Below are 23,091 nucleotides of genomic sequence, written 5' to 3'. Positions count from 1 at the left end.
CAGGTATACTGTTTCAAAGGGGCACATGCACCCCAACGTTTACAGCAGCACTATCAACAATAGCCAAAGTATGGAAAGAACCCAAATGTCCATCAATGGATGAATGGATAAAGACGATGTGGTATATATATATAATGGAGTATTACTCGGCAATCAAAAAGAATGAAATCTTGCCATTGGCAACTACGTGGATAGAACTAGAGGGTATTATGCTAAGTGAAATTAGAGAAAGACAAATATCACATGACTTCACTCACGTGAGGACTTTAAGACACAGAACAGATGAACACAAGGGAAGGGAAGCAAAAATAATATAAAAACAGGGAGGGGGACAAAATGTAAGAGTTAAAAAAAATTTTTTTTTCAACGTTTATTTATTTTTGGGACAGAGAGAGACAGAGCATGAACGGGGGAGGGGCAGAGAGAGAGGGAGACACAGAATCGGAAACAGGCTCCAGGCTCCGAGCCATCAGCCCAGAGGCTGACGCGGGGCTCGAACTCACGGACCACGAGATCATGACCTGGCTGAAGTCGGACGCTTAACCGACTGCGCCACCCAGGTGCCCCAAGAGAGTTTTAAATATGGAGAACAAACACAGGGTTACTGGAGGGGTTGTGGGGTACATGGGTTAGGGGACATTAAGGAATCTACTCCTGAAATCGTTGTTGCACTATATGCTAACTAACTTGGATGTAAATTAAAAAAATAAATTAAATTTTAAAAAATGGTTGCCTTGAGACACCTAGGTGGCGTCAGTTGAGCATTCCACTTTGGCTCAGGTTGTGATCTCTCAGTTTGTGAGTTTGAGCCCCACACTGGGCTGTCTGCTGTCAGCATGGAGCCCGCTTCGGATTCTCTGTTCCCCTCTCTCTGCACCTCCCTGCTCACGCTCTTGCCCTTAAAAATAAACATTAAAAAAATGATTGCCTCTTGGAAGGGGAACTAAACGCTGGGGCACAGGGGTGGGAGGAAAAGTTTTCAGTATATATAGTTTGTTACCAAGTTTGTTACTTACTCACAATAACTTTTTAAAAAGATAGCAAAATCACAGGTACCACTGTGGAATGCAATAGTGAAGAAAATTCAGAATCTTGCCTGGACAATTAGGATTATCAAATTTCTGCAGGTATGATTTCCACCATGTTGCAGTCCTTCAAAAATCACATCACCACTGCCAACTACTCTCCAGCTAAACCTCCAAAATGAGCTTTGGGGAAAAACAGGATCAAATTTCATGTACTTGGACATCGTATTGATGAAGGCTGCTGATCGATGATCTCTAATGAAAAACCATCAGGTATAGGTGTTTAGAGTGGGATCCAAGACTCTTAAGGCTGGGATATGAACAGGTCGTGGTGGTTTTATACTTCCAGTTCTCATAAGGGGCCCTGTGAGCTGAGAACATACAGCATTTAAATATTATGCTCCTCTAGCAGATGCCTTACAGCCATCAAGTAGTCTTCCTCACAGTTATAGCTGACGGTGGTAACCGAGCGTCTCTGAGGCATTCTCTTGACCCGGCACTTTTCTCAAGCCTCTGCTAGAGCCGGCTCCCACTCCACATGGTAGCCGGCAGTCTAGCACTCCAATGGGTGGATGAGCTGTTGACCATAAAACAGACAATTTTGGATACAGGGTATATTATATTCTATAGTCATATTTCACAACCAGTAGCAGTTGACAGCTCATTTTTGGGGTGTCTTGATCTTCCTTGGCTGGGGGCAAAAGCTTCCTATAGCTGTGCCCAGGCCTGGTTCCTTGACCTACTATCTTGGGGTCTGTAGCATTTCCTTCATCTCTAGTTTGACCTGTTGTGTACTTTCCACCATCCTACCCTCTCTCTCTTTGCCCTCGATTAACTCCTGTTTTATAAAGCTACTTATATCTGTCCCAACAATATAGACCCTGGCAATAGGCATCCCAGTGCTTCCATTAAAAACACATACTCTGTCAACAGCTCTCTAATACATACACAAATAAATCCCCCCCCTTTTTTTTTTTGCATGAGAATTAGAGTCCTGTAAACCTTTCATCATATCTTTATGGATTTTTCCTTCAGGGAGGGGTCAGTTCAAGTTTCACATGCTTAGTAAATTCTGCTTGGACCCTCAGACCCCAGTGAGCCCTTCCTCTCTCAAGTTACCAAATGAAGACAGTAAATTTGTCTGTTGACTCAGGGGTTTCTAAACATTTCCTTCCCCTATCCTCAACTCTTTTTTCAAAGGGAAAGCCAAATCTGTGAAATACCAGCTCTGGATGACAACAGCACAAACTCAGGGTGCCTGGGCGGCTCAGTCAGTTAAGTGACTGACTGATGATTTCGGCTCAGGTCATGAGCTCATGGTCATAGGATGCATCCTCACGTCAGGCTCCACAATGAGGTGAGCATGGAGCCTGCTTGGGATTCTCTCTCCCTCTGTCCCCCGCTCTCTGTCTCTCAAAATAAATAAATAAACTTAAAAATAACTGGGGCGCCTGGGTGGCTCAGTTGGTTGAGCACCCGAGTCTTGATTTCAGCTCAGGTCATGATCCCAGGGTCATGGGATTGAGCGCTGAGACAGGCTCCATCCTTAGCATGGAGCCTGTTTAAGATTCTCTTTGCCTCTCTGCCCCTCTCCCCCACTTGTGCTCTCTCTTTAATAAATAATTTTTTTTTTTTAGGTTTATATATATGAGAGAGAGAGAGCGAGCAGGGGAGGGGCAGAAAGAGAGGAAGAGAGAATCCCATGCAGGCTCCACACCATCAGTGTAGAGCTTCACGTGGGGCTGGAACTCATGAACCGAGAGATCATGACTTGAGCCAAAATCAAGAGTTGCTGCTTAACCGACTGAGCCACCCAGGCATCCCAATAGAATGTGCTGGGTTTTTTTCTTGAAAAGAAAAAAAAAAGGAAAAGAATGGTACAAACTCCAATTCCCTTTCCCCTACCCCTGAAGAAGTTCAACCTGCCAGTTTCAAAACTATAGGTTTATTCCACCAACAAATGTTGTTGGCTACCTTTTCATGTCAACTTCCCAGATAGATTATTAATTTCCTATGGGCACAGATCCTGTTTTATTGACCTAAATTCAACTAGTATTTCAGCATTATGTACCAGCTACTGAACCAGCAAGGGTAGAATACTTTCATATCTGGCCTTTGATACAACCTAGGAGATAGGCATTTTTTTGGTCTCCATTTTACACATAAAGTTAAGAGGAGCTGGAAGAAAAGACCTAATTTAAACAGCAGCAGAGATGCAACTCATGCCCAGGCCCTCAGAGTCTAAATCCAGTACCTTTTCTATTCCATCAAGCAGCCTCTAGGGTCTGTCCTGGATTATTCCTTCCCAGAGTTCTCAAGAGAGACCAGCTGGGGCCACCACTAGAGAGGCTACAATTAGTAGTGATCATGAAGACAAGTTCAGTCATGGATCAAGTTCATATGGTCTATGACAATGCTTAGTGTTCCAATGACACCATGGTTCTAAGCTACTGAGCTACCCCCAACAGCTGTTTTCCCTTCTTTTCCTGTTCATCATTATTTCCAAAGCTGACCTGCCAAGATGATGGCATCTTCCTAACATAATCTACAATTAAACCAAAACCAACCAGACAAAAGCTTTAATCTGTCCAAGAATAATTAGCAATTTGCTTCTCTTTTCTCCCTCTCAACTTAACCTACAATTATTCTATACCTTCAGGAAGATCACTTTTCTTCTCTAGTTTACACAAAAGAAAGAGGAAAGAGCAAATGGCTTATCTAAAAGACAATTAGGAATCAGTAAATGCCCGGGACTAGATACCATATTAAGATTTAAAGTTGCTGGGCCCAATCATTCACAAAAATAAAAACTTACTGTATAAAAAATAGACCAGCTGCATTAGGAATGCAAGACACTCAAAGAAATGACTGCAATCCAACTTTCAAATGTTTTATTTTTAGTGTTTTTAAACATTTTAATACAACAAAGATATAAAATAATATATATTAGTTAAATCTGGATTTAATTTAGAATCAAGATATTTACTTATATACAATACTGTGCTTCAAGGTATGGCTACCACAGGAACGTTCACATCTTCAAGTAATACTAGTTTTTCTGTGGATAGAGTGACATTTAGGTAGTGTTCTTAAAACAAAACATGCCCACTTTAGCCCACTTTAGTTAAGCAAACTAATTTTGCTTCCCCCGCTCAGTACCAGTTTCCACTTCCTTTGTTCCATATCAGGAATACTTCAATTGTCCTAATAATCCATAGATTCTCTCAAAAAAAATTATTAAAATTAAGCATTTTTAAGATGACTAACTAATAAGCCAGTAGTTTATGCTGAAACAGACCTGAAATAACAACAAAATTATCATAGTATTCCTTCTCCCTCCACATCAGGCACAAAACATCCTTATGCTTAAACATGGAGTACACTGAATAAAAAAGTCCATTGGCTAATTTAGGGTAGAACATATTCTAAAAACCAACCTTACCAGTAGCTGAATTATGGCTTATAGATTTCATAGATATTTTTATTGAACTTGATGCAAAATAATAGGCCACATTTAAGTTACTTGAAATTGGTGGCATTCACTGGGTGTGAGGGGTAGGTGAGAGGGGAGACCAAAACCTACTTTCATCGTAATTTCAGTCATTCAGAGCTTCTCAAACACAGAGAGGGAAAAATCCTCAACCTCTTTCCTTTCTCACTTGTCATGTGAAGCAGTCTGACTTTTGATGTTACTAACAAGTCACCTCTACAGAGGTAAGGGGGTAATTCAGGCTACACTTTTACAAGTGCACACCATCTTAACCACCAAGTAAAGATGGCATTAAAACTGACATGCTTTGTTGGCTTTGAAACTATCTAAATGAAACCAATCCTGCTTAAGAAAGCTATTGGACTATTCTAAAAGAGAACTTTCTTGTCTCAAATGCCTGAATACCTTAAAGAACTGACACATGACTATTACTATAATTAGTTTTTTTTAAGGGATAACTTAGGTCTACAAAGACTATCAAAGAAGTAAATTTATTAGATCACAGAGTTTAAAATAAGAATATGGTTAACGTTCTCAAGCATTTTAGAACAAGAATCCTTAAAAAATGTTTACTATAAAACTAATGATGAAATTGCCTTTTGCTGAATACACTGAAAGCAGGTTAGTGTTATGAATATGACTTTGAAATATAACACTTTCCAAACAGATGTCTCTAAAACAGACTTTCATATAAGCTATAAAAGGATTTGGCTCTTCAGTTCTCCATTTACAAATTGTAAGATTTTTGAAATTCTAAGTAACAACACTCAGGCAGGTACAGGGTAAGAAAGAGCCACTTGTGGTGTGTGTAAATCATTACACAATCAGCAGGTCTTTTAGTCAACAGACGTTTTGTTGTGAACAGTCCACATTTCTTCAGCTGACTGGTTCTAAGATTACCTTCATTGCTTTCTGATTACGAAAAAAATACTTAATCAGATATGGAAGTTGTATTTTTACCCCAGCAATTCTGACCACAGAGAGTTATGGAAAGGATAGGCATTTGAGAATTTTGCAGCAAAGCCAAAAAAGGTTTCTCCCAAATTATTCAGTAATAACAATAAATGTGCCTTCTTCAAAATCTCCTACTCTCTACTAACTTCAATTACCACAGTTAACAATGTCCTGCATGGACTTAAAAAAAGAAAAAAAGACAAAAAAAGGCTACACTGTCCTCAGGAACATAGAGAAATGCATTGAGGACTTTCAGTATAACCTCCAGTTTGCATTCCCCAAGCCAAAACCTTCTTGGTTCCTTCTATACTGAACTTTCAGTATTTTATAAGCTTTCACAAGCCTGCAACTGAAGACAGGGCAAAAAAATATATAGATCTAAGGCATGTAGCTTCTCCACCTAGCCACATTCATACCCAAAATGTGAATATAAACACCACCTTTCCAAAGGTTTAGATTTTAACAAGAAAAAAAAAAAAAAATACCAAGACAAAATCTGGAAGAGTTTCTGGACAAAACAAAACGAAACAAAACAAAACACAACTGTAATATAGGTTTCATATTAAAAAAAGAAATGGAAAGAATTTTGTGTCCAAGTTTTCCAAGAAAGAGACTTGGAGATGATGAATTTATGTAAACACTGCCTTGTATTAGTTATAAATTATAAATCTAGCTTACCTTTTCCTCAAATCAGATATGATAAATGCAAGGCTGAAAACTTATTTTACAATCCTCATTGCAGTCTGCTGTTAGGCACTCTGCAAAGTTAGTTACAATTTTTTTTTTTTTCTATTTTGTTCTAGAATAGAATCCATATAAAGGAAAGAAGACTGATGTTAGGAAATTTATCATTAAGTAGCTATCTAACATTCTTGAATTAATGTTGCCACAGATTTTCTTCAAACATTTTTCCAAAAGCTAACATTAAGTCCCTCCCTAGCTAAAATACAGTCTTGCTCTGTCACTTGGAAAGAATACTAGTTACACATAATTTGACCTCAAGAGTCATAGGAAACATCCTTCACCTTTCATGATTATGCAGTTTCCTTACATGAAATGTTGGCATTTTTGTCCCTAGCGTGTAAAACAATCAACAATTTAAGATATAAGATTCTAAAGTGTGAGTTTTAAAATCATAATAAAATTTGAATTGCCTTGTGTCATTTCTCAGGTGAGAAATAAGATATAATGGTCAGAGTAGACTCAAATTGGGGTAATTCAGCACTGGCTGAAACTTGTTTGCGTAATATTCCTTTCCTGCTCACTCCCTTCAAGCTCCTCTGTACCTTATAGAGGGGTGGGAATAGGACTCAAAATGCAAAAATAAAATATTTCACCCACATGACAAGCAGATTTCAGCTAAGTGGCCTAATTTTAGACCTCAATATGTCAGCACTTTTTCTAACTCCTTGTTTTAAAATGGAATGTAAAAACTACACACTTAATTTTCCAAGTGGCTAAGCTCAATCAGTTGGGGCTCAAATTCCAATTCCATAACCATTCTACTGTCATAACTATTAAAATCATTAAAAGCAAAGTGACAAATGTTACCACAGGGGTCAGATTACTTACGGTACTAAATTTCTAGTGTAAACAGTAACTAAGTCATATCACTTCCTGACTGCCAAATTAAGACAAAATAGAAAGAATGTATGTACACAATTGTATTTAAAAATGAAAAACAACAAAACCTTTTTATATCCAAATATATTTGAGACTGTTTACTTCTGATGGCCAAGAATGACAAATATTAAACCAAATAATTGTATAATGCCTGCAACCTGTTATCATTTCTTTTCAGAAATAGAAAAAATATTCTTTGCATGCAAACCTCCCTACTTAAAGACATCAGAACTTTATCTAACATTTGGTAAAACACTCCACTATTTTACTCATTAAATAACATCATTAAATAGCATAAAATTGGGTTGTCATAAGTCTAACTAACAACTACAGCACAAAGTTGTTCCAGGTACCTACCTCACTAAAATTAAGCCAATTTGATTTTTATGGATGCAGCCACTTTTCCCTCAAAAATACTGACTGATGGTCATACTGAGCCCTCAGAACAAAATAGGAACTGCATCTTGTGTTTTATCTTTGGTGAAAAATGCCAGTACCATATTTGTACTCAGTTACCTCGTGGATAGCCCCTTTCATTTTCTTCTTGTTTCAGGCATCCTGGTATGTTCAGGGTACTTTTCTTAAAGATGGTTCAGGAGGCAAAAATTATTTGTTAGTAATACAGATTACTTTCTAGAGTTGCAATTTTCAAGAATACAGAGATCAGTTCAAAGAACAAATACTGCTCACTTGGTAGGGGTTTTTCCCTTGAAGATATTAAGGAGCTTAAAAAAAATTATTTCTTGACTAGAGTCCTAATGAAATTACAAACAAACAAACAAACAAACAAACAAAACCACTTTCAACCAGCAAATTGCTTAAGTTCAACAAGCCAGTACTCAACAGGTAAAGGTAACAATCTGACTTCAATCACAACATTAAGTTTGTTGAAAAAGAAGGGTCAGGAAACATCTACTTAAACTTAAGCTTCCTATTCAAACAGATATGCAAGGACTCTTGATTGTTCTTTCTTGATTTCTATAATCATAGCCTTGCTCAGAATATGAACTTTACTTTGTCAACATATAAGCCCAAAAGCAAGGCATCCAGGAACAACCTAGGGGGAGAAAGCAAAGTTACTCACTTTCGACAACTACTATATATTTAATCAAGAACCCATTACAAAGGTAGTCTTTATCCAATTAATCTTTTCATTATTGCTGGTTTTGAAAATGGCCAACAATATTCATTAGGTACTGTACCATTAACATTGCATTCAAAAAAAGAAAACATGGGAAACCAAATTCTTGCTCTCCTACTCTGCTGATATGCTCTGGTATTGGCTAGAGTATGGTAGTACAAAAAGAGTCTTGTCGTGATATAAAAGGCAATAAACACATCAATGGAATAATGTTCATGGGCAGCCAAAATGAAGAAGATTCCAAAGAGGTTGAGAACCCAGGATAAAGTGTGCAAGAAATTCCAGCTTCTTGGTGTATCTGGGAAAAGGACAGAAACATCGTTTCAAAACCACATTCCTTCCAGTGCTCCTAAGTCATGTGTTTCTTAGATCAGTCTGTTCCTTTTCATTCTTCACAGAACTTGACACCCTTCCCACAGCCTCCTCTGCAGCCAGTTATCTAATATGCATGGAAGCATTAAAGAGATACTTACATTCAGTGACAAAGAAATTCAGCATAGTTAGGACGACTGTGTGACCACTGAACATGTAATCTCCGCAAGTGTGAACACCAGTTAGGGTCATACCAAAGCCACTCCAAATGGCAAAGGCCCGGCGCAGTTTCTCCCATACACTGCCATATACCTATAAAGAAAGCTACAGATTAGAGAGGTAGGGGCTTCTGAACATCTACTCCCATTGAAATTCAAATGCTGAGTGACTTAGAAATAAGATCTAAACGAAAGCAACCAGACTCCCAGTCTAATTCCAGACATCAAGAAAGAGTGGTCAGAAATATTCTGGTAATTACATGAAATCAATGTAATTCAAATTTCTCTACTAGAAGTTCCTTTACAGTGAAAAGGTCACTATTACACAAAATGTTTCCAAGTTTTAATCCAATAATACAGTAGTATTTGCTGGCTGTTCTTGTCAACAAGAAATAGGCTATGACAGTGACAATGGTTACCATTCAATGTCTATTCATTTTCCCCTTCTTAACTGGTAACAGAATTTCAAACACTGCATTTCCTATCCTCCCTTACAGGCTTGGTGTGGTTATGTGACTAAGTTTTATACAAATAAGATGTAAGTGGAATTGTAAAAGATTTCTGGGAAGGCTAATTATAAAGGAAGGAGACAACAACTATACAGGAGAGCAGAAAGACAGAAGAATCATGAGTTGTGGTTAATTAAGTCCATACAATTACACATGACCTACTTTCAGATTTCTCTTATGAGAGAGAATAAACCATTTGTTTATTAAACCATGCCACCTTGAATTTCCTGTTATTTAAAGCCAAATCTAATCCCAACTCCCACACATAAGCTTAAAAAAGCAATCCATTTTGAGGAAGAGTTTGAGTAAAGGTCACTTTTTTTTAAAGGCATTTAACACATAATAACAGTACAAAAAATTGCTAGAATTTAGTGTGCATTTACTATGTGTAAGGTATACTGCTAAGTGCCTTATGTGTCACTGTATTTAATTTCCACAACAATCCTATGAAATGATTCAATTGTGCAGATGAGGAAACTGGCTTAGAGAGGTCACACAGTTAGTAAGTAACACAACGAGGATGTGAATCTTTGTTCACATGTGAATCCAGGAAGACCAATTCTAAAGTCCTAAGTCTTAGAATGCCACTCTACTTGCTAGATGGGGTGCTGCCCAATTCATCAATCATTTAATAAAAAAGCCAGTTAGATTAAAAAAAAAAAAAAAAGAAAAAGCAGGGCAGGACAAGAAGAGGAATTTATTATTAGACAAAAGGAAAGAGAAATACACATGGTTTGGTTCCTCTAAGCCCTCTAAGAAGAACAGCGTTGGAGATAGTACTCTTGTAAGAGTAAGAAATTAGGCAGTGAAGCACAGAGACTGCTAGGAAAATGTATCTCAGCCAGGGACAGGAAAAAAATGATGCCAGTCAAAAGAAAGCAATCATTTCTCAGTTACTCAAGTCTCCCTACCCCTTCCAATTTTAAATGTCCCAAATATTCTTCCAGAAAAATAAAAATTAAAACATAACAGAGTAAGATGCCTTGATGAGACAAGGTACAAAAATCTGCTTTAAGTAGTTCTTTCCTTAGGGTGGGTCCATTGCTACGTTTCAAAAACAGGCAGGTTCTTGGTTCTGTCCCTAAACCTCCTACTTCTGGGAATGAGATTTCAAGCAATTACTTTATTTCAATGAAAATGCCCTATGGAGTTCACTGTAAGGGACTTGATTGCTAGTTACTATCACCTTAACCTTCTATTTTTAACAACTGCAACAAATAATACAGGTCAATAAGTAGGTTATATTATAATTTAAAGCAATTAACAGTATTTAGGGCAAATTTGAATAGAAATGTCCACATATAACTAACTGATAATGAAAAACAGTCATTAGAGACAGAAAAAGGGTTATCCATACTATAGAGGAATGGTACTTATTTTTGTAGTACATGTTGTAGTGCTATGTACATATATTATTCTCTTTAGTGGCTGACCCAACAACTAAATCCCTCAGCTACAGGAAATTCTCTTTTCAGTGTAATAAGCTTATATATTTCTTTTTAAAAATCTCTTCTAATCAATTACCATACTATTTGGGGGAAATTGTTCTATCCCTATTCCACACCATGTACAGAAACAAATTCAGAAGAGTAAAGGTTTAAATAGAAAACATAAGACCGTAGAAGTCTCATATCATTATCTTTCATTAATCAGAATGACAATGACTCTAAAAATTGATAATAAGTAGTCCTGGCATGAGAGTGGGAAAACTGATATGCATACAGTGTAGGTAGTAGTGAAAAATTTGTCTTTTCTGGTAAACATTTGAGCAATATCATCACTATTTTTAATGTTCATGTTCTTTGAGGTCATAATTCCACTTCCAGGAATTTATCTTAAGTAGATGTTTAAATAAGTGAAAATACATAAATGCACCAGGATGTTTACAAAGGCACTGCTTATAAAGAGCAAGATTTGGAAACAACATAAATGTGTATCATTTGGAAACTGGTAAATCATATAATGGGACACTGCAGCTATTTAAAAAATGAGGTATAACCATATGCATTTCTTTAGAAAAAAGTAATTAACATTAAATAAAACATAAGTTAAAAGAACAATATCTGCAATATAATCTCATCTTTTATTTAAAAAGTATCTATTATATAAACTTATGTGAATGTGTAAGCATGCTTAAAAATAGTCTATGTGGCTATATACCCAACTGTTAATAGTATTATTTATGGGATGGGTGAAAGAGGAAATTATGTGAGCTTTTACTTTTTTTTTTTAATGTTTATTTTTGAGAGAGAGAGAGAGCGAGCCCGATGCAGGGCTTTAACTCATGAATCGTGAGATCATAACCTGAGCTGAAGTCTTTTTAACCAATTGAGCCCCATGTGAGCTTTCACTTTTCAATTTATATATTTTCAGAAAAATAAAATATTTCCTTTACACGAAATCCTAAGGGTCATATTAACCTTTCCCCCTTGCTTACTGGTCAGTGTCCTAATACCTAGAGAAAGTTTTGTTACCCTTCAGCTCAGGGCTGTATTTTTAGTTCTTGATCTCCTTTGGCTGCTTAATCTTCCCTTGCTGGCATTTCAGCTATTTACATTGCAATAGAAGACCTGACAATTATGTTTTACACTTTACAAAGAATATTAAAATAACAACAAAGCTCTTAACACATACATTTGAATATTAGGGAATACATAACTAAAGCATGGAAGTTTATAATAGTAGGATAATAAATTCTTTTGTCCAAATTTAATGAGTCTCAAAGGCCAATTTTGTATAGTATAGGTGGTTTTCAGGTTTTTAAAATTTTTTGTTATCTGGGTTTTGTTGTTGTTCCCATCTGCATAATCTCTCCTCTCTCAATTTAATCAAAAGAGAAGATATGTCTACAATATAGCAAAACAAGCTACAAAGTTTAAAACAAAAACAATAAATCAGCCATTATTTAGTATAGTATACCCCAGGAAAGAGTAAAGTTTAGAATAGAGTTTAGAATGCTTTAAATGGAATATGGTCAAACTGCAAAACTTTTAAAAAAGGAGTGATGAGGACACTGAAGGGACCAGAGTCATGTCGTATGAGGAACTAACGATGTTCAGTATAGTGGGAAAGGGAAAATGACAATTGAAAGAAACTTGTTTTCTTTTCTTTGTGTTTGTTTATTTTTGAGAGAAAGAGAGAGAGAGAGAGAGTACGAGCAGGGGAGGAGGGGCAAAGAGAGAGGGAGACACAGAATCCAAAGCAGGCCCCAGGCTCTGAGCTGTCAGCACAGAGCTCAATGTGGGGCTTGAACCCACGAGCAGTGAGATCATGACCTGAGCCGAAGTCGGACACTCAACCGACTGAGCCACCCAGGCGCCCCAAAAGGAACTTGCTTTCTATAGCTTCACGGCACAGAACCAGTTTCAATGGACTGATGTAACAGGGAGGTAGATTTTGGCTTAAGATTACTACCAAATTATTTCTAGAAATCTATAGAGATCTATAGATCTAGAAATCTATAGAGATTTCTTACAGATATTGAAAATACTTAAAAGCACATTTTACTATTTAAAGCAAAATCTTGGCCCTATTACATATATGGTGCCAACAACCCACCAAGAACAAAAGGAAAGAATGATGAAGAGGTAGCAGGCTACCTTTCCAGTGCACTGCAGGTGCTGTCCTGGCACGGAGAGGGAGGTCACAAACATGGTAAAGCAGCGAAGCAAGAACACAGTACCCATCAGACTACAGAGCCTTCGAAGAAGTATTGACCTGTGAACAGAGTGACCAAAAAAGAGAGAAAGATCAGAAGAAAGCAAACCAAAAAACTCCAGGCATCAAGTGTTTACTTAAAGGAAGAACAGACAGGAAAACCACTAGAACTAGACTCTTTGAAGAGGACAGAAATTTTAGAGAATTCTTCAGTCTAAAGCATCATTGTCTAATAGAACTTTCCGCAATGATGGAAATGCTCTATAACCGCACTAATAAGGTATCTACATGTGGCTCCTGAGTACTTGAAATGTGACTAGTACAACCAAGGAACTAAATTTTAATTTTATTTCATTTTCATTAATTTAAATAGCCAGATGTGGCTAGTACCTGCCATGTTAGACAGTGCAGACCTAAGAGCATCATTTCATTGATAAGAAAATATGGCTAAGAGAAGGTAAAGGAGCTAGTGAGAAAGAAGTAAGACTAGTACCTAGCCTGATTCTTAGCTTAATGTTAGCCCTGTTATTCATCTATCGCTCATAAATTATTTATTTTATGAGAGGTAAAACTAAACACATGATTCTGGGGAATTTTTTGCTGATTAATAACACCGTAAATTGGTTACCAATAGTAGCTATCTAAGAAACATTCTCTAACTTCTCCTAAGTTAAACGTAAGGTATAAAATAATAAGTCTTTTGGGGTGCCTGGGTGGCTCAGCTGGTTAAGTGTCTGATTTTGGCTCAGGTCATGATCTCATAGTTCATGAGTTCAAGCCCCGCCTCCGGCTCTGTGCTGACAGCTCAGAGCCTAAAGCCTGCTTCAGATCTGTGGCTCCCTCTTTCTCTGCCTGTCCCCCACTTGTGCTCTGTCTCTCTCTCTCAAAAATAAACATAAAAAATTTTTTTAAATACTGTTTTTTAAAACCAAGTTTTATATTAAGTAAACTTAAAATTTTGAACTGCACTGTAATATCACTTGTACTGTCATATTATTTTTTTAAATGCCTTAAACCAAAACAGACTATAAGATTCTTAAAAACAGGAATTATGCTTTACACGTTTTTGAAATGCTCTTCCCACCCTCAAAAAAGCATTGAACACAGGTTAAGACATCTGAAATTTTAGTGTGTACACCTGGGATGGAGCTTAGGCATCTACATCTTAACAAGAAGCCTGGTGAGTCTAATGAAAGTAGTGCAAAGACCACATTTTGAGAAACACTTTCTTTGACAAATTAAACATCAAAACTTGCATTTAACTGGCCACTGCTATGCTTTGCTAAACCTACCACAGTTTCCTGTTTTGAAGAGTGGATAAATTCAAATTCACTGGGTCTTGTGAGTCAAAGTTAAATCAGAGAGCACCAGTGATATACATGTTCTTAAATCACCTCTGGTTTTAAGCAATTCAGAGTTTAAAATATTGCTGGAAAATGGGAAAGAATGAAGCACAATACAGCCCGAGAGTGTGACAACAATAGCAATCATCAACCTTTCTTTTCACCTTCAAAGCGATGCAATAACTGCTGCTTAGGAACTGAAGCCCATCAGCGGTTTACCTCAAGCACTTCCTGGTGAGGAGAACCGATCAAAAATTCAAGAAACTCTCATCAGTGTCCAAAGACAACAGATAGCAGATCCACAAACTTTAGAGTTCTTTAAAATTTTTCTTCACTATGCCTTTTTACTTAAATCAAATAATTTCCTCTCACTAAAGTAGGAAAGAAGCCTCCCTTATACTTTTTTTTTTAATAAAAATTTTTTTTTCCTTTATATTTCTTAGTGGAAGTGCCAAAGAAGCACTTTCTCTATTCATCAATTTCCTACACCATCTTAAGCAAACCACACTGGCTAGACAGATGTGCATGGTGTGCAAAATAATCCCTTTTCTAATGAGCCTCCTGCAAGCAGAGAACAATTCAAGCACTATCCTTGTCCAAAGACCATCTTTGGAGGAGTTTCTATCCTTCCACAAAAAGTGATATTTCCGGTTTGTTTCCAAAGAAAGTTAAAGCTAGACTGTTAGCGATTGGCTAACGGCCGAACATTGCCAACTCCGATCTTTGTGTTCAGAATACATTCAGAATGTAACTAAATATGGAGGTATTACCTCACGGTGACTTTCTTGTTGATCAAACCCAAAACATTTTCCATAATGGCTAAAGGAAATTAACAAGGAAACTACAAAGGGAGAAACAAGGTTTGATGAACTTTATCCAAGACAGTAAAAACATTTTGTCTTTTAATGGAGTAACTGAGGTACCTGTGTTTGTGGAGAAGAAGAACCAGGAGCCAAATATAGCACAAAATCATGCCACATACTTCTGTCATGGCAAAGGCCCATGGGATTCTAGGAACACTGAAAGAGAAAAAAATTACATTTCATACTGACAAGAAGTGCATGTATGTGACACCTTTTGCAACATGATACTCTTCAAAATTTATTTCTATAACTTTTACCTCTTTTAGGAGAGGATATTTAAAGAACCTGGGGGAAAGATCTGTTTCATCAAATATCTCATTTATCAAAACTTCTTTGCTGTTTTTGATTCCCAATTAATGGTTCTCTGTGAAGAGGTGACAATCCTTTTCTCCCCCCCCCCCCCCCCCCCCCAGAATGGTAGACCTGGATACGAAACTGCCCACAAAAATCAATGGGAAAGGGTTCACCTCCTGCATGATGTGCTAACTGCAGAATCCAGAAAATTGGGGCTTGAACTGGACTCTTTTCTCCCTATAGCAAATTTTTTAATTTGGTTTTGTTTTAGAGGCAGTAAATTGTTTTTACTCCTTTTTCTGCCCTCCTTTGTTTTATATCCTTGTTTTCTTCTATTGTTTCCATTGACCCCTCTTTCCTCATGAAATCCACAGCTCCTGTGGTTATTCACTAGTAAAATACATGTCACATTTCCTAATTTAAAAAGAAAGAGAAAGGGGCACCTGGCTGGCTCAGTTAGTAGAGCATGTGACTCTTGATCTTGAGGTTTAAGTTTGATCCCCATGTTGGGTATAGAGATTACTTACAATCTTAAAAAATAAATAAATAAAAAGAGTGAAGGAGGAGAAAGAGAAGACAGAGGGGGAAAGGAGATAAAGGTGGAAATGAATTAGTGCAAATATATCATCTCCAGGTGATCATTTTTTTTTTTTTCCATTTATTTACTTTGAGAGATTCAGAGAGCGTGAGCTATGGCAGGGTATGGGGTAGGGTGGGGAGAGAGGGAGAGGGAGAGAGACATAAAATCCCAAGCAGACTCAACACTGCCAGCATGGAGCCTGATGCAGGGCTTGAACTCATAAATTGTGAGATCATGACCTGAACTGAAATCGAGTCAGGCGCTTAACCAACTAAGCCACCCAGGCACCCCTGATTGTCTTATTTTTATTCTTTGTACATTTCCACTAAAATTTTTTGTACAATGTATTAATTTTATAACTAAGGAAATAAATGTATCTTTAAAAATAAAACATGAAATCTGAAAGAAAGGTATTAATAGTTTTATCCAACCAAACCTTATTCAAAGTGAAGAGAATACATCATCTTTAGTCAGGGACTTGTCATTTGTTACCTCAAAAGATTCCTCTTACGTATTTTTAATCTATTGCTGCCTTATTTATCTCGCATTACTAGGGGAAAAGGTTATCACATATCAGAAATTTTTAAATAAAATAAAAATTCCTTTAAAAGACTTTTAACTATATAAATTTTTAAATGAACACTTAAAAATAATACATATGTATATATGTGTGTATGTATATATATGTGTGTGTGTGTGTGTGTGTGTGTGTGTATATATATATATATATAAACAATTTTACAATGTTTAGGATGAAAATACATTTCTGCCCCACTCTCTACCTAATTCTTGCTTCCCAGAGGCAATCACTTTCACTCTTGTGTTTTATTTAGCATTATATCTCTTAGCTCCCACAGTCCATTTTCTCTCCCCTATTCTCTACAGTTTCACAATTTTTTAAAAAATAATTTTTGGCTTTTACTTAAGTTTCTAAATACCATTTGCAGCTGAGTCAATAGAGAACAATAATTAAATCCCTTTCTTGTAGAAATTCTTATAATTCTCTAGAGCTAAAAAATCTTTCTTTCTTTCTTTTCTTTTTTTTTTTTTTTTTTTTAGTTTGCTCTGTTTCTTATGTGCCTATCATCAATTCAGGTTCAAACTATTCTACCAATTCAATTTTTCCTTTTGGGGAAATCTCTCTTAGAGCTCTTCTTTTTTTTTTTTTTTTTTTTTTTTTTTTTCAAATTTAGTAGGTTTGGTCATGATCGCAAGGTTTGCCTTTCCCAGAATGGCATATAAATGGAATCACACAGTACGGTTGCATTTTCTAGTCTGCCCGTATGGCTCTTTTTTTGAAGTAAAACTCGACTTTCACCTTGTAAACTCCTCTTTTCTATATTAGATTCTTTGTTTCCTGAATCCAAGTACTCGTCTTTTTCAGTTTACTCTTTAGTTTTGATTGTTTCCTCCATTCGTTTTCTGAGAAAGACAGGCTGAAGGACAAACTTGTTTTTAATGTTAGATTTATTGAGGTTTAATTTACAACCCAAAAAATTCATCCCTTTTAGTTGTGTAGTTAGTTCAATGAGGTTGACAAACGTATTTGTCAGTCATGTAACCACCGCCACTATAAAGATATAGAATATTTTCATTACTCCAAAAAGTTCCCTTGTGCCCCTCTGTAGTCAACCCCCTCTCTCACTTCTAGCTCTGGGGCAACAAGTCAACTGATTTCTGTCCTATATAGGTTTGCCTTTCTCAGAATGGCATATAAATGGAATCACACAGTATTTATCTAGATACCTTTTGTATCTGCCTATTTTCACTTAGTATAATATATTTCAGATCTACCCATATATACTGCATGTATAATTCTTTACCCTTTCTTTATCTACCATTTCCTTTCCATTCACTGGTTGATGGGTATTTCGGATATGTAATGGATATTTGGATATATTCAGTTTTGGGTGGTTTTGAATAAAGACCACATACAAGTCTTTGCATGGATATATGTTTTCATTTCTCTTAGGTAAATACTTAGAAGTGAAACTGTTAAGGCTTATGTTAAGGATATGTTTAACTTTTTAAGAAACTATAAAACAGGGGGCGCCTAGGTGGCTCAGTCGGTTTAGTGTCTGACTCTTGATTTCGGCTCAGGTCATGATCCCAAGGTCATGGGATCAAGCCCTGTGTCAGGTTCCATGCTGAGCATGGAGCCTGCTTAGGATTCTCTCTCTCTCTCTCTCTCTCTCTCTCTCTCTCTCTTTCTCTCTCTCCCTCTCCCTCTCCCTCTCCCTCTCTCTCTCTTTTGCTCCTCTCCCCTGTTTGCATTCTCTAAAATAAAAAACAAATTATTAAAAAAACACCACAACTATCAAGCTGTTTTCAAAGCAGTTCTGTCATTTTGCATCTCTACCAGCAATGTATGAGATTATCAGTTCCTCTGAATCCTCATCAGGCGTTATCATCAATTTTTTTCATTTTAGCAATTCTAGTAGCTGTGGGATTGGAAAGTAAATATTTTGAAACTTGAAAACTTAAAAATATCCTTGGGTCTATCAGCAATTGCACTACTAGGTATTTCCAAAGGATACAAAAATGCTAATTCAAAGGGGCATAGGCACCCCAATGTTTACAGCAGCGCTATCAATAGTCAAATTATGGAAAGAGCCCAAATGTCCACTGACTGATGAATGGATAATGATGTGGTGTGTGTGTGTGTGCGTGTGCGTGTGTGTGATGGAATATTACTCAGTGACCAAAAAGAATGAAATCTTGCCATTTGCAACAATGTGGATGGAACTAGAGTATATTATACTAAACCAAATAGGTCAGAGAAAGACAAATAGCATGATTTCACTCATGTGAAATTTAAGAAACAAAACAGATGCACATTGGGGAAGAAAGGGAAAATAAGATAAAAACAGGGAGGCAAAGCATAAGAGACTCTTTACAGAGAACAAAGTGAGGGTTGCTGGAGGGGAGTAGGTGGGGGGATGGGCTAAATGGGTGACGCTCATTAATTAGGAGGGCACTTGTTGGGATCAGCACTGGGTGTTACATGTAAGTGATGAATCACTAAATTCTACTCTGAAACCAATACTACACTATATGTTAACTAACTTGAATTTAAATTAAAAAAAAATTTAAAAACTATCCTTCGGTCTAACCTTATAACTAATTGGTAGTTTGCTTGGACTGAGAATTCTAAGTTAGATGTTATTTTGTCTCAGAAAGTTAAAGGTCTTGTCCTCTAGCTTCCACTGTTGCAAAGAATTTGACGCTATTTAGATTTCCAATCTTTTCTATGTTACTTGTTCTGTCTCTTAAGAAGCTAAATTTTAGGGGGCACCTGGGTTGCTCAGTAGGTTGGGCTTCTGACTTCAGCTCAGGTCATGATCTCACAGCTTGTGAGTTCAAGCCCTGCATCGGGCTCTGTGCTGACAGCTCGGAGCCTGGAGCCTGCTTCAGATTCTGTGCCTCCCTCTCTCTGTGTCCCTCTCCTACTTGCACTCTGTCTCTCTCTCTCAAAAATAAAGATTAAAAAAAATAAATTAAAAAAAAAAGAAGCTAAATTTTAGGATCTTCAGCCTAAAATCCAGTGTTATAAAATTTTCCATTTCTTATTCAGTGGGCCCTTTCCATCTGGAAAGTCACATCCTTTGAATTCAGGAAATTTCCTTTATTATATCCTAAATAATATCTTCCCCTTCATTTTCTCTATGTATTCTTTCTAATACCCTTATTTGTTCACTGTTGGGCCAAATGGATTGATCTTACTTTTTCTCCTCTACTTTTCATTTTTGTTCTACATACAGGGCAATTTATCAAATCTATATCCCAATTATTCTGCTGGATTTTAAATTTCTACTTTCATTTTTAATTTTCCAAAAGCTTTTTTTCTTCTGAATTTTCCTTTTTTATAGCCTACTGTTACTGTCTCATAAAATGCAACATAACATCTCATCTGTGAGAATATGGTTTATTTTTTGAAGTGTTCTTATGCTGTTTTGTGTTTCCCATGTTGCTTTTTTCTGTTTGCATTGGTCTTTTGTCCTTAAATGTCTGATCATTCTTGACCATTCATATTTGACAGTGAACCACTAAAAAAATAATTTGAAGCTCTGTGCGCATAGATTGAGCTTCTCACGTTGTGGGTTTCATGGTAGAGTGATAAAGGGGTCTGGTTGATGAGATAGGGATATCTCCCCTACCATTGTATCTATAGTCCTTTTCTCTTGTGTAGGTTTTCCAAGGAGAGGGATCTGTTCTCCTGCTGAGATGACTGGTGCTGGGAGGGAATGGGGATAAGAAGTCTGGCTACTTAAGGAAGGGAGCTAGAAGTTTCAGTGATCAGTATGTAAATTTATAGTAATCACCTTGAACACATCTAGGTACCTTTGTTCTCATGAGCCCAGAGTCCCTCACATTTAACTACTCTGGAGACTATACCATCTATCTTCTGTTGGAATAGAGCAAGTCTAAAAGCTTTTCAACCAATTCTCCCATATTTGGCTCCTATTTGTACCTGGTTGTGACAGATACCTGGTGCCATCTGTTTAGAGAGTTTTTCTGGAGCTCTGCAACACAAACTCCCCTTTTGGACATTGCTAGCTCCGGTTCCTAATCTTATAATAGGCCCTCAACTTCCTACTTTCCAAATATTCATCATTATCACTACTTTTGCCTTCATAGGGTTATAGGGTTCCCCTCCATCTCCTCTTTACTGTTATTTTAGTGGAATGTTGTGAGGAAATGTTTTTTCAAGATCTCATTATTTATTTTGACACAAAGTTATCTAAAATGCATTATACATGTACATACCTCTTTTTTTTCTAGATAAAAATTTAACTTTGGTAATTATTACCATTACTTGGTAATAATCATGATTATGAACACTGATTATTACACTGAATATGATAATGACCTCAGGATTACTGAGAAATGAAGGTTAAGCTCCAGGCTAGAGTAGTTTTTCCATTATTTATGTTTGCTTTTTATAGTGCTTCTGGTTCTTCTGTTACTAGTATGGCTATCAGCTATCCTTTCTCACTGTTTTAAGTGGGCCTGCCTATAGAGGCATCCCTATCTCCTAATTTTCTGTTTAAGGTGTACTGAAGGTCTTGAAATTGTGTAACATAAGCTTCAGAAACAGACTTTTAAACAAAGATCAGTGTGAAAGTGATTAGGAGTGTTCCCAAGGGAAAACCTTAGGGTAGTAAGAAAATGAGATTAGGAAGGCAAGGAAGCAGGGTAAAAGTGAGCCATCAAATAAAGGCTTGTGGGGTTAACTATGGCAAGGGTAATTATGGCTCAATCCTATGGGGACTTTGGGAGACAGTGTAGGTCCGACCTAAAAGTTGTCCCAATTAGGGTGAAGAGAAATAAAATATTTATACCCTATCTCATCAGTCATTAGTTAAAGGCCGTTGCTGGAGGGATGTAAATTCCTAAGCATGTTTGCCTCTCTTTCCAAGCAGGCAAAATGTATTCAGCAGCCCAGATGCAGCTCTCCAACACAGATACATTTACTGGATGTTGGGGGCATCCACATGCAAGAAAATGAAAGAGATCTGAGAGTACACAGGAAAAACACTGATAGCACCTGTTACCATTCTCCTATGAATAAAGCTTCAATGCTTAAGAGCATGAAGATTTGTAGTGGGTGGCACTATAGGGAGTTAGGCAAAATTTGGCTTCATATCCCCATTACAAACTGAAAATTACATATATGTTCACACAAAATTTTGTACACAAATGTTCATAAGCAGCATTGATGGCAGCCAAAAAGTGGACACACCCAAACATTCATTAACTGATTAATGATAAACAAAATGTAGTATATATCCATACAATGGAGTATTATTCTGTAATAAAAAGGAATGAAACACTGATACATATTACTATATGGATGAATCTTGAAAAATTATGCTAAATGAAAGAAGCCAATCACACGCAAAAAAGGCCACATATTGTATGATTCCATTTATATGAAATGTCCAGAACAGACAAATTCACAGGTGTAGAAAGTAAATTAGTGGTTTCCAGGGAATGGAAGGAGGAGGGAATGGAATGAGACTGATAATGGATAGGAGTTTCTTTCTGGGTAATGAAAATATTCTGGAATTAGTGGTGATAGTTGCACAATTTTGTAAATGTAATAAAACCCACTGAATTGTACACTTTAAAATAAAATCCTCATTTCTCTCTCAGGTCATTTTTCCACCTTTCTCCCACTACACCTTGGTTATAGGCATCTACTGAACCTCAGCATCCATTCTCTCATTTCTTGAAGACTTCAGCTTCTGGTTCACTGTCACTTTCTCTAAAACTTCTATTGTAACTTGCGTTCTTCTCGCTTATCTTTTTACTTCTCCTTTGGCCTTGTCTTTTACTCTGCTTCAGTGACCTGCACCCATGGTTATAACCTGGATCTTGTCATTACTAAGATTATTTTTCATAATCTTAATTTCAAGAATCCTATATAAACCAACACCTCTTTGCTTTCCAGCTTATTCCTTCTAGTACTCCCAACCTCAATAATTTTGAGACCTAAAATCCATTGATCTTACAACATTTTCACTGTCCTTCACCTATCTCATTTCCTCATGTCCCTTCTTATCCACCTGAGTCCATGGTCAGTCATTATAATCACTCCCTTGCCTGGTCTTCCTTCATCATGCTGCCTAGCAAACCTTCAACCCTGCTTATTAAATCCAGTTATCCACCTATTCCATCCACCTATTTGAGTGAGGTAGTAAAAACACATCATGCCAACATGACTACTAACTTCAAGGAGGCCATCAGTGCTGTTACTACATCACACAAGTCTACTCACTCTTCTAGATGACTATTTTACACCCCATTCATTTTCCTCAAACTGCCATTTTTCTCTCCATTGTAACTCTCTATTTGCAGAGAAAATAAAAACAATCAGGAGAGCACTTCCTCATGCCCTACCATCACATCTAACAGTGTGCTTCTGTATTTTCTATCTTCTCTGTTATGTATGAACAGTCCATGTGCCTAAACCAACCTCTCCTACCCATTAGATCCCATCACTTTTCATTTACTCAAGGACATGACTCTGATCATGTCCATCTCTTTCCTCCTAACATCATTCCCCTCCGCCTAAATTG

General features: G+C 36.9%; 1 protein-coding gene across 6 annotated transcripts in view; it reads right to left on the bottom strand.

The window, feature by feature from the left end:
- SAMD8 (sterile alpha motif domain containing 8) overlaps nucleotides 1–23,091 on the bottom strand; it is a 75,687-nt gene that overhangs the window by 20,818 nt on the left and 31,778 nt on the right. For 4 of the 6 annotated variants that reach the window (XM_003994082.6, XM_006937907.4, XM_045040187.1 and 1 more), the window contains 4 exons: nucleotides 15,196–15,291; nucleotides 12,872–12,989; nucleotides 8,707–8,857; nucleotides 3,902–8,531 (listed from right to left, as the gene is read on the bottom strand). In XM_003994082.6, coding sequence (XP_003994131.1) covers nucleotides 8,227–8,531; nucleotides 8,707–8,857; nucleotides 12,872–12,989; nucleotides 15,196–15,291 — 670 coding nt within the window. In that variant the 3' untranslated portion in view covers nucleotides 3,902–8,226. Of the gene's footprint in view, nucleotides 1–3,901; nucleotides 8,532–8,653; nucleotides 8,858–12,871; nucleotides 12,990–15,195; nucleotides 15,292–23,091 lie in introns of those variants that run through there. The other 2 variants (XM_019813332.3, XM_045040188.1) reach the window with 2 other exon arrangements.

Source organism: Felis catus, chromosome D2 (genome assembly GCF_018350175.1).
Source record: "Felis catus isolate Fca126 chromosome D2, F.catus_Fca126_mat1.0, whole genome shotgun sequence".
In the NCBI taxonomy this organism is placed as follows: Eukaryota; Metazoa; Chordata; class Mammalia; order Carnivora; family Felidae; genus Felis; species Felis catus.
Note: the sequence above shows the minus strand (reverse complement) of the source record. Positions and strands in the feature narration are given on the sequence as shown.